The sequence below is a fragment of the Argiope bruennichi genome, chromosome 5 (genome assembly GCF_947563725.1).
Source record: "Argiope bruennichi chromosome 5, qqArgBrue1.1, whole genome shotgun sequence".
Taxonomy (NCBI): domain Eukaryota; kingdom Metazoa; phylum Arthropoda; class Arachnida; order Araneae; family Araneidae; genus Argiope; species Argiope bruennichi.
In genome coordinates, this window is record NC_079155.1 from 61128056 (window position 1) to 61140265 (window position 12210).

The 12210-nt window shown below is 30.0% G+C and overlaps 1 protein-coding gene across 1 annotated transcript in view; it reads right to left on the reverse strand.

Annotated features, from left to right (window-relative positions):
• The window catches only part of LOC129968277 (uncharacterized), a 47839-nt gene that overhangs the window by 35284 nt on the left and 345 nt on the right, over positions 1 to 12210 (reverse strand). The window contains exons 2-5 of the mRNA XM_056082133.1: positions 10339 to 10466; positions 4651 to 4757; positions 2382 to 2683; positions 183 to 298 (exon numbers count right to left, since the gene is read on the reverse strand). Of these exons, the coding sequence (XP_055938108.1) occupies positions 183 to 298; positions 2382 to 2683; positions 4651 to 4757; positions 10339 to 10466 (653 nt within the window). The remainder of the gene's footprint in view (positions 1 to 182; positions 299 to 2381; positions 2684 to 4650; positions 4758 to 10338; positions 10467 to 12210) is intronic.

The window sequence follows — 12210 nt, forward strand, 5'->3', positions numbered from 1 at the left end:
TTTTCGATAGCCAACTGAACAATTTAAATCAATAAAAACCTGCTGTTATGTATTTTTCGCATTTTAATACTTCTCATGATAATTTGACTGGACTTTAAGTAAGATTTTCGTTAATTTCTTGCCCGAATTAGTGTGATTGGGAAAGAATTAGATGTAAAAGTTAAATGATTAGAAAACCTTACTTCGGAATGTAGTATTTGGATCATTTTTCTTTTTTTGCATTTCTAAAATAAACCCATCTATAAAATCACGAAGGTTATTAGCATCCAAAGTTGATTCATGACTTTCAATTTCTTTCCTAAAACAGAGAATAAACAGTTACAAAGACACACAAAAAATTGCTGCACAATGTAGATCTGTTTTAGTTTTATCGAATTTGTTATTACTTTCAACTGTAAATTACTTGAAAAAGAAAACTAACATGCTTAAAAATTAAAATCTTTATTTTTTTAAATGGAAATTAGATTTTCATATTCTTTACATACGTATTCGTTTAACATGTTGGCCATAAAATTAGACATTCTATAATGCATTTCATTTTAATTCATTTCAGTAAATATATTTCACACTCCCATAATCTGATAAATCTATGCCTAGAAATGACAATTTAAAATGAAATATGAAAGGAAACTGACAATATAAAAAAAATATGAAAGAAAAATAACAATATAGATGGGGAAATAAGAACTGTTCTTGCAGCTGGTTTCTTTTGTTATTTAAAATGTTCTGCAGAAAAAAATAGCAGATATGGAAGAGATGTTGCGTTTGACAAGAAAGATAAATAATTTTGCCCGAGTCTTTGTTTTTAAATTTACAGGATGAACACAAAGTTCTCCCATAATAGCAAACTAGATTTTGGCATTGAATCAGAACAAGGTAAAGCATTTTAAATTTTATAACTTTGTTTTTTATCATCCAAAAGACAGCACAACTAGTTTTCTGTCTTATTTATTTTACACAAGAAATTTCCTAATCATAACATCATAGTGTGATAAAAACTTAAATCTGCAGGTATTCCATTTCAAATTGCACGTTTTCATTTACAATAATGTAATTTCATTTTCTGAGCCCTGACGTATCCGCTCAAATTGTAAGCAGAGTCTCTCTTCTTTAATTTTCAACATCGGAAAAAAAAGTATGAAATTAAATATTTGAAATTGTTCGGTACGAAACTCTGTCATAAAAAATGCAATTTTTTAAATTTTAAAATTATGTAAAATGTGATTATTTACAATAATATTTTCGAAATTTATTATAGAAAAAAACTATATTCTAATATAATTATTAACTAGTTAAAATTCTAATAAAACTATTTTAAAAATTGTTACGATTTGCACATTGTATCTTTCCAAATTATATTTCAATTAAATATGGTAGCTTTGGATTCAAATGGTTTCTTTTAATATAAAAACATCATTGCCTATATTTTCCTTTATTATCAGTAGATAGAGTTAGTTCTTTATTCGAAAGGAAATGATAAAAAAAATGTCTGAGTGCAGAAAAAATAAAAAAAGGCTTTACATTTTCTTTACATTTGTGTTATATTTGTATCTAAAAATTCATCCATATTTGATAAAACTTTTATACATGAAAGTTCATAAGCAATTTCAATTTCATGCATCCAATGACTTTAAAGTGCTTAACGGATTGGTAGAAAAATTCATTAAACTTAAAATCTTGATTTTTTTACACTAGTTTAATAATTTTTATCACCTTTCATTTTTGTAATCAATTTTGAATTAAAAAATGCTTCAAAATATTAATTTTTGTTTTAAATATAGTTTATAGCTATTAAATAGCTTATTTCTAGTCAGCAACATTGAGCTTTAGTGATTAAAAAATCGTGAAAAATAACAAACATGAACTTAATACCTTACTTTCCAAGAAACAACTTTTAATTCAGTATTGCTGAAATTTGAAAGGAAGTGAAAGGATATGCCATTCTTAATAGTATAAACAAAACATAAAGGACATGCAGCCACAAGTGAAAACATCGTTTGTTTGTTTTGGTTTTCACAGGCCCTCGTGCTTCCAAGTACATGTTGTAAATCTAAATTATTGACATTATAGACATGTACAAATTGGTAACAAAGGTATTAAAGCCTCAGTCTTATTCTCATGATATTATAGAAGACAAAATTGGATATATTGATTTTAGTCAATACTCGGCATTGAAGGGTAAAATGGTAAGATTTTTTAGCTAAAATTCTTTTGGCAATTATCTACCAAATTAGAGATAAATAACCTCGTACATTTGTTAATGGATTTGTTAAATGATGGATACATGTGTTCAAGGCTGAAATTTGTTTTATAAAATTTTCTACAAAAAGAAAGAAGAATCTTTCTTTGAACCCAGAAAAGAATAATAGAAAGCAGTTTACCTGCAAAAGTTCTTCATTTTCATCAAAGTTCTTACTAATTTGCCTTTGTTTCCGATATTGAAGGTATCGAAGAATTTTTTGAGCCAAGGGAAATATATATGCCATGACACGGCTCCAGCAAGTCTGCCTACATTTTGTATAACACGATTTAATTTCAGTCGCTGTGGATCGTTGAATTCCATGCGCTTTCCGAAAATTAACGCCGCTATGTTGTTTGACATGCTCGATGCTAACATGTCCGAGAGATTGATAGCTTTCCCTGCATTTTTGACCAGTATATCAATGAGTTCATGAATTTCTTCCTGTTGAAAAGATACAAATGTTTTATAAAAAAAACGTATTTTGCTAAAATTAAGATTCCTAAAATTCCCAAAAAAATTTTAATGGTAGATAGTCAACTAAAAAAAAAAAAAACCATCTTTACTATACATTATAAGAAATAAACAATTAAGAGCCAGAAGTATTTAAATTTTAGTCTTTCAATTTTAATGTCATGTGTGCAATGTTTAATTTTATAACTAGCCGCCCTTTGAGGACCAATTTATCGCTGGGATTAATAGTAGCTAAAAGTTTCAGTTATTTCCTCAGCTAAATATTTTTAACTCTAAATTTTGATAGACATTTAACTTACATTTTTGTATATGCCTTATACTATACTGTTCTGTTTATCGCACTTTGCGTTTCTTTAATTTTTTGTCTATATAATCAATTATATCACAGAAAGAAGTATTTAAAAATATTTACACAAAAAAATTTTCATCGTTATTTGTTCTGAATTTAAACCTTAATTTTAAATGCAATCAAGTATCAAACAATTTATTAAAAAAATGTTTAATATTAAAATTCTACTTAATAAAAAAAAGCTGAATTTTCAAATCTTGATAACAACAATGGAATGGCAGGATGAAATATTAATTGCAACAATACGAACTGTTTGAGTTTTCCTGCAACAAGGAAATATATTGCTTTAAAAAAACACTTCAAATATTTTAAAAACTAATTAAAAATTAAAGAAAAATTATATAGCGAAAAAATGTAACATCATTGGAAAAAATAAGGTTTTGAAATTTAAGAAGATGTAAAAATTATTTTTCTATTCTATTATTTTCGGATTTTGTCACGAAAAAATCTAAAGTTTCGCTTAATATTTACTTAATTGAAATTCTGATGAATTTTGTTAAAAAAAATCATTCCGTGTTGTACATTTCCACTCTCCAAAGTACACAAATGCCATGTTTATAGCTTGATCAAACGGTTTGGACTGTAAAGCGCTAACACACACACACACACGCACACATACACACACACAACACACACACACAACACATCACTTTAATCTTTAATATTATTAGAAACGAGAACAAATGTGAATGTTGTCTAGAGTCCTTTAAGTAGTTCACATTAGTCTGTATAGAGACCTCTAGAATGAAACACTTTTTACACTTACGACATTTATTATTTATAGTCTACTTATTATTCCAATCGAGCAATTTCTAATTCTCCAGTTTGCTTTTTCTTTCAAATTAAGAAAGGATCAAATCCAGATTGGGGAAATATCGTTTTAGATAGTTGCTCATAGACTTTGAAACTTCACGTTTCTTTTTCAGAAAATCAAAAAAAAAAAAAAAAAAAAAAAAAAAAAACATTTCATCTTTTGAATTGCAGTTAATTTTCACTTTTTTATTTTCAAATAATGTGAAAATTCCATTGTGTATCGCTTTAATAAATTCGAATGAAACTTAATATTTGAGTATTAATATGATATTGAAGGTTATAATAGTTAAGACTTATGTTATTGTCAAGTCAGTCAACTTTTACTGTGGAATTTAATTATTTAATAAAGATTTATTTCATCCAGGCTTTTTTAATGTCACACTTTGAATGATAAGATCATAATTGGCATACATGAAAAATATTGCCATGAAGAAAATACAATTTAAAAAAATAATTTGGTAGGTTTTACAATGTTAAGCAGAGATAAAATGAAAAGAAACGCTCAAAATAACCCTTGAAAATTAAAAGAATCGAAAGAACTAAAGCACGTGCAGCTTCTGGAATTTTCAAGCTGATCGTTTTTACAAAATGTTGCCAATAAAGTTTTCTGTTTTTTTTTTTTTTTTGAACTAGTTTTATTCAAGCTATTAAAATTTGTTCCACGTGCACGTGAAAAATAAATGAAGAAGTAAGCATATAAATTTTAATATTGTTTCATGTGTCAATATTTCAGAGATTAACACAGCTTTATTTTTTTAGAAGAAACTGAGCTTACTTTCATATGCTGCTCCATTTTCGTTTTTCCAAAGCCTAAATCGCGAAGCATGTGCAAAGTGAATCGTCTTTGTTCCTTCCAAGGCAAATCGTTGAAAGCTCCAGTTTCTGCAAAACAACAAAGAAAGTCATCAAGTCCATTACTTTATTATTATAAAATATTACTGCATAAATTAACCAGCATTTGAAAAATCACGAATAAATATCACGAATCAAAACTAGTTGGTTAACATATCATGTAATGTAAAGATTAGTATTAATAATTATTAACATATGTTATGCATTACTAGTTTATTAGCATATAATGTAATGTAAAAGACTAATTGGTTAACATAATAATTTATGTAAACATTATATAACATATTATGTAATGCGGTTAACATATATAAAATAATCAAGATTAGTTGGTTAACTTATTATGTAATTTTGATTAACACATTTAGTAATGCATCAATGCCTTTTCCTTATTATAAAAAAATATATACATAGTTCTCTGAAACTATTATTCTAGATATATACTCATCTTTTTAAACCCTTTAAACAACCTTTTTTTTCTAGTCATAATATGTTAAAATATTTTTAGGCTTGAAATTAGAATAAGAAAAGGGATTCATTTAGCTTATTAGATAAATTTAATTTGATTCATTAATTAATTTGGTTCATTAATAATTAAGTAACAAATCAAGACACATCATTATGTCTGAGATAAAGAACTGAAGCATCTAAGTTTCTGACTTACTAAAAAAAATTGTGAGAACTTATGCCAACCTACTATCATACAAAGATTGGTAAATTTGGTGGGAAGCATACTTCCCACGGCCCTAGAAAGGGTTAAATAATATATCTCACAACGGAATATGTAATAAAATCTAGGTAAATCTCTTACTGTAGTAGTCTTACTGTCTTTCTGTGTGTAGAATGTCGGCACGGTATTCTAATTTTCGGAAGCATTGTATAATATCAGATAGCACGAACTAATGTGAAAAACTTTCTTTCAGTCAATTCAAAAAGAAAAAATAAGGAAATGTAATGCCAGGATATCGTTGAGCCCATGTTATGATCCCTTCCTTTTAATTCAACTATCCATAAAATTATTATTTATTCTCTATATTCCCTCTGAACAGAAATTATCTATTTAATTCCGTGGAACCTCAAATGTTTTTCAATTTTTCTCTCAAAGAAACCATTTCGTTAAAAATTAATCTTTCATTAAATCCTTTTGTTTATGGACTCTATTCGCAACGACATAAAAAATTTTAAGAACATGACTATGTAATACAAGAATCTTTATAATACAATTATCTTTCTTTTCATATACGAAGTATAGATGGAAAGGGAATATTTTAATAGTAAAAAAATTCAAACATATTGTTTTGACGAATCTTCGAGTTTCAGACTTCTCTGAGTTCAGAAACATGCTTTTGTCATTATGTCTGTTTGTCTGTGAACATAACACAAATCCTCTTTGCAGTAGATGGCTTCAATTTGATATACTGAATTATGATCAAATTTGTAGATTTTATCAAATTCTGAACGTAATCCATTCGCTAAAAGTCTGTCTATATGTGAACTCAATAATTACAAGACGTAAAGATCTAGGTCAATAAAATGTGGTACACAAGCTTAACATCTAAAGCATAGATACCTATCAAGTTTCGAACCAAATCCATTAAACTTTTGATCGTCTTTCGGACTGTTATCTCCAGAAAATCTGTCTGGCTGTTCGAGTACATGTGAATTTGATAACTATAAAACATAAAGATCTAAATAGATAAAATTTGGTACATAGGTTTAACGTCTAAAGTGTAGATGCCCTTCAAATGTTGAACCAAATTCATAAAACGTTTGATCACCTGTCAGTCTGTACTTTCACATTCACGCAAACCTAATGACTTAAATCAACAAAATTCGGAAAGATATCTTGGGACTACAACTGTAGCATCCAATCAAATTTTGTTATTAATCATTAAGCAAAAAAGCTGCCAAAATACATATTTTCGTGATAGATTCGCTAAAAATGTAATTTTATTGTAGTTTTAATGTACGTTCGAAACTATCATTCATCAATACCATGCATGCTATTTGCGACCTTATCGAAGGTCCCCAATTTTACGCGGGAAAAGGTGGGTCGTCGCAATGACAACACATCTTAAATCGATTTTATTGCTTTCTCAGAGGGCACGGAGTTAAGAATTCAGTTAACCACGTGATCTTCCTGGGCGGAGCTAGCTGCCAATCATGTATCACGTGGTCTCCCTGTTGTTTAGTACGTTTTTTTTTTACTAGAAGCGAACTGGACTCCTGTACTGAGGGGAGTGTTATCTCGACTCTCTCTCTCCCGAGAGAATTTTATGTGTAGTTCTGTAGGCCTTCTACACTTTGGCGTAATCATGTGCCTTTTGTTGTTGTTGTTACATATAAACCCCAAAAAAGACAACATGTGTCTTCAAGTCATTTCACCCAGACCACAATCTTCACTATCAAATGAATTATTGTGTAATCAAGAAACGCAACGATAATTTATTTTTACACGGCTTGCCGATCAAAAATGACACCAATAAAATAAAAACCCAGGATGCCTAATGGGTGATAAAGATGCCAGAATGGCAAAATCTAGAGTGCTTAATTTTCTCTCCCTGGTAACCCTATTGTGCCTTTGCTGCACCACAATCGAGTTTCCTGAATTGACACCATTCTTTCTCGGTATGGAGGCCTTTTAAGCTTAATCTCTGTCAGATGGGTAATAGCTCGGATTTACCTATGAAAATGGACGACCATATCTTCTAAATTTATTAACTCCCACAAATGGTTTGTGCTTTATATTAAAATTTGAAAAATTATCTTTTTAATGACATCAGTTTCATTTTTATACTAAGTTTTTATTTGTAATAATTTTTTTAATGTAATACATAATTTGTAAAAATAAATAAATTTTAATTAAATTTTGTGACAAAACATAAATTTTTAATATTATGATGAAGTTCGAATTCATTTATCAAAACATTCTGTCCCTTGCTTTTGCCAATTTACTGCGCTTTTATTTTATAGTACATATACATTTTTTGCCAATTTACTGCGCTTTTATTTTATAGTACATATACATTTTAATATGTACGTGTACTAATTTATTTTGACTTATTCAATAAAATTAGCATTTTTCTTATATATATATATATATACGAGGGCAATTCAGAAACTAACCTCCGATTGGTCACAGTGCGGGTAGTGGGGGGAGTAGCGCGCCATCTGTGCATTCACACGCTCAGCAGGTCAGTCGGCATCAAGCCGTAGTCGAGTGAACATCGTACCTGCGCTAGTTTAGTTTTTGTGGCAGTTTGAAATGTGTGCTGCAATAGAAAATCCCGCCAAATGTGAAGTGCGTGCTGTTATAAGGTTTTTTACAGCCAAAGGATACTCTGCAGCAGCTATTCATCGTGAGCTTTGTGCCGTGTACGGACCAAAAGTTATGAGTGAAGGAGTTGTCCGTGAATGGGTACGTTTATTTAAAAGTGGACGAGAAAACGTTCATGATGAAGAGAGGAGTGGTAGACCATCCTTAGTGACTGACGAACTCGTTCAGACAGTTGATGCAAAAGTTCGTGAAAATCGACGTTTCACAATGGCGGAGTTGTCTACTGATTTTCCACAGATTTCTAAGACTCTTTTGTACGAGATAGTGACAGCAAGATTGGGTTACCGTAAGTTCTGTGCACGATGGGTGCCCAAAATTCTTACCGACCACCACAAAAGTCAAAGAATGGCCTCTGCATTAGACTTTCTGTCACGTTATGAGGACGAAGGAGAACCATTGTTAAACAGAATCGTGACCGGTGACGAAACCTGGATTAAGTACGTGAACCCTGAGACAAAAGAACAATCAAAGATGTGGGCACATTCAGATTCGCCTACCAAACCAAAACAAGCCCGGCAAGATTTTTCTGCCAGAAAACTGATGGCAACGGTGTTTTGGGATGCCAAAGGGGTGTTGTTGGTTGAATTCATGGAACGTGGGACGACCATTAATCAAGACGTGTACTGAGAAACACTAAAAACATTACGACGGGCTATACAGAACAAACGCCGTGGTATGCTGACTTCCGGTATCGTTTTTTTGCACGATAACGCCCGTCCTCACTCTGCTCGCAGAACAACAGCCCTTCTTGAGTCCTTCAAGTGGGACGTTTTCAACCATCCACCTTACAGCCCAGATCTGGCGCCAAGCGATTATCACCTCTTCATGCGTATGAAGAAATGGCTCGGGTCCCAGCGGTTGATGACGACGAAGAGCTCAAAGATGCGGTCACAGGCTGGCTCAAGGCACAAGCGGGTGATTTTTATGCAGAAGGAATTTCAAAGCTTGTGAAGAGATACGATAAGTGCCTCAATCGTTATGGAGACTATGTCGAAAAATAGTGCAAAGATGTAGTTGTAAGATGTATATATTAAAATATTTTTACTTAACTTGGTGTATTTTTTTCAATCAACCGGAGGTTAGTTTCTGAATTGCCCTCGTATATATATATATATATATATATATATATATATATATATATATATATATATATTCCTAAAAAGTCGAACTGGCCACATACTGCTTAAAAAGTAAAAGTCAATAAAGCTGGTCTGCAAAGGCCAGTAGGTACATAGTAAATAGATAATCGCCTAGGAATTTTAATAAATAAATTGTTAATAACTGAAAAAGTAGAAATTTTAATTACTTTAAGAATAATATTCTCAATAAAGAAATGAGTAGTAACAATAATAAATCTTTATACCATCTTGAATATTGCAATTTTATAAGAACCCTTGGAAATAAAAAGCATCATTCAAAAGCTGAATTTTCAAAGTTTATTTTTAAAACATACTATGTATATTTAATTATTTTCTCTACACGAGACATCATCTACACGTTATAATCATCAAAAAAATTTTTCTTGAGATTTTGACGAATTTTCTCGTTTTATCCCCCCCCCCCCACCTCCTACCGTCCTAAGGGCGAAAAGTAAATTTTTAGAATTATGTTAGCCCGTCCGTGAACATGATAATTCAAAACCATTTCGATTAAAAAGGAAAAAATTTCGTATGTAGTCTGTACACCAAACTTGAAGTATCCGAATATGTATAAGTTCGAGTGAAATTGAAACACGGCTACTAAAAAACGCAAAAAACTAGGTCGATAAAAAATTGCACAGTTTTCAGAATTGTCACATATTAAAAAAAAATTTTAAGGCTATTTTATTGAACTTTTAAATTGTTTTTTTTTTGAAAAGTAGAAGAAAACATTAATTAAAACATGAAGTCACCCCAATAGCTTTTAATTCTGTACGGAATCAATTTGTTTTATTTTTAAAAAAACAAACTCGAATGAAAATAATTCTTTAAAATTGTAGTCAATTCTTATTATTTTTTTACCAGAATTTTTTTTGTGTGTATTTATTCCATTGGCAATTTTTTATATTATTTATTACGTATCTGTTTTCCAGTTCAAGCATCTCTAGCAGTAGTGCCATATACTGGGAAAAGAGTTTAAACTTTGCAATAGATATTGAAGTGATTTTCTTTTTTTCTTTTGAAAAAGACTTGTTGAGATTATTCCTCAGGAAATATTGATATGCATTTGATTGGGAACTTGACAGTTTAAATCACATTATAGAGACAAATCTTAAAGAAAAAAATAGACAATCATTACCAATTGTTTCTTTGCTCAGTTCAAAAGGTAGGTCTGGTGGTCTGCCCATGAACTCGTCCTTCCAAAAGGCTTCTTTCATGAGGTCAAAATCAGTTAGAATAATGACATTTGTACTACCAAGCCGCACTCTGGAAAAGGGATGCAAAATATGAAATATACATGTAATATTATTTGTTGTGAAGCATGATGCAGTTTGAAGACAATGAAGATACTTTTAATTTTGTGACGTTTTATTTCATTTTGAAGAAGCAAGCATATGTACAAGCGATGAGCACACAGAAACGGAAAGAGGGAAAAAGCTCTTGGACATTTTATCCCTGGTCTTATATAACCTATGATTTTGATAGGGAAAATATTTCTTTACAGTGCTAATGTATGATGAGATTTCGATAGGGATTTTCGTTATACGGGTGGACAAGGTAGGGGAAACACAGGGAGATGCATGTTATTAAAAAAAGAATTTGCTTGATCAGCGGTATGTTAACTCTTCACGCGTAGTGTGGGAAAGTTAGATTTTAGCTGATTCAACAATTTAACAAAGCTTCTCTTGAATTAATTAAGTAGAGACAGTAGAATTGGATCACGAAATAAGAGAATATTTTAGAATGAAGTTACTATGGGCTAAATTGAGATAAAATCTTGAAAATTAATTAAATTGAAATTAGAGTTAAAATATCATTACATATATATATATTTGTATGTGTGTATTGCAAGCAGACAAAAAATTAAAACACGAATAAAAGTAAATTTAATACAAAACAAATTGCAAATTCGTTATAGATTTTTTTAAATGATATATACATTTTTAATGATATATGTAATGATATTTTAAACTCTAATTTCAATTTAATTAATTCCTAAAGTTTTATCTTAATTTAGCCCATAGTAACTTCATTCTAAAATATTCTCTTATTTCCTGATCACATTCCATTTTTTCTATTTAATTAATTCAAGAGAAGCTTTGTAAAATGCTTAGGTCGTCAATTCACACGCTCCTTGTGAAGGGATAGAAAAATGTCAAGTAAGCACATTCTTTTTAAAAGATCCCTGTGTTTCCCTTACTTGTGATTGACATGCTTCAAAAATCCCTATCAGAATCTTAATAATATATTAACACTGTGTAAAAATATTTTCCCTATCGATATCTTATGTTATATAAGAAGAGGGATTATTAATTTCTCGCTCTTCCCTCTCTTCTTGCCTAATCTGTTGCTGTAACTGTGCCTTGTCCGCGCCTTCTTATAAATAAATTATGCCTTCCTGGGATGGATTAAGGCGAATTTAAAAATACAAAGTCCCTTCACTGCTTGTTGCGCCTGAAATCTGCTTGACATAAAATCATGCTTACATTACACACACACACACACACACACACACACACACACACACACACACACACACATATATATATATATATATATATATGTGTGTGTGTGTGTGTGTGTGTGTATAATAATAATAATCGATATGTATAATATATATATATATATATATATATATATATATATATATATATATATATATATATATATATATATATATATATATATATATATATATATATATAATTAAAAATATCCATAAACGATACAGACTAATTAGAAATTTGTTGCATAATAATTGTAATTTTCAACTGTAAAATTAAATAAAAAATGATATTTTCCACTTTTTCATATTTTAAGTATTTTATCTCATTCCAGTTCAGCAACAAGACGATATGCCATAATTAAAATGTTATCGCGCATCATTCATATTCACGAAAAGGTACATAGTTTTCTGTTTTAAAGCTTTATTTCAAAAGAATAAAAAAATTACAAAAAATAAAAAAGTACTTATTTTAAAAATATGGTGTTAAACAAATGCCTGCGTCAC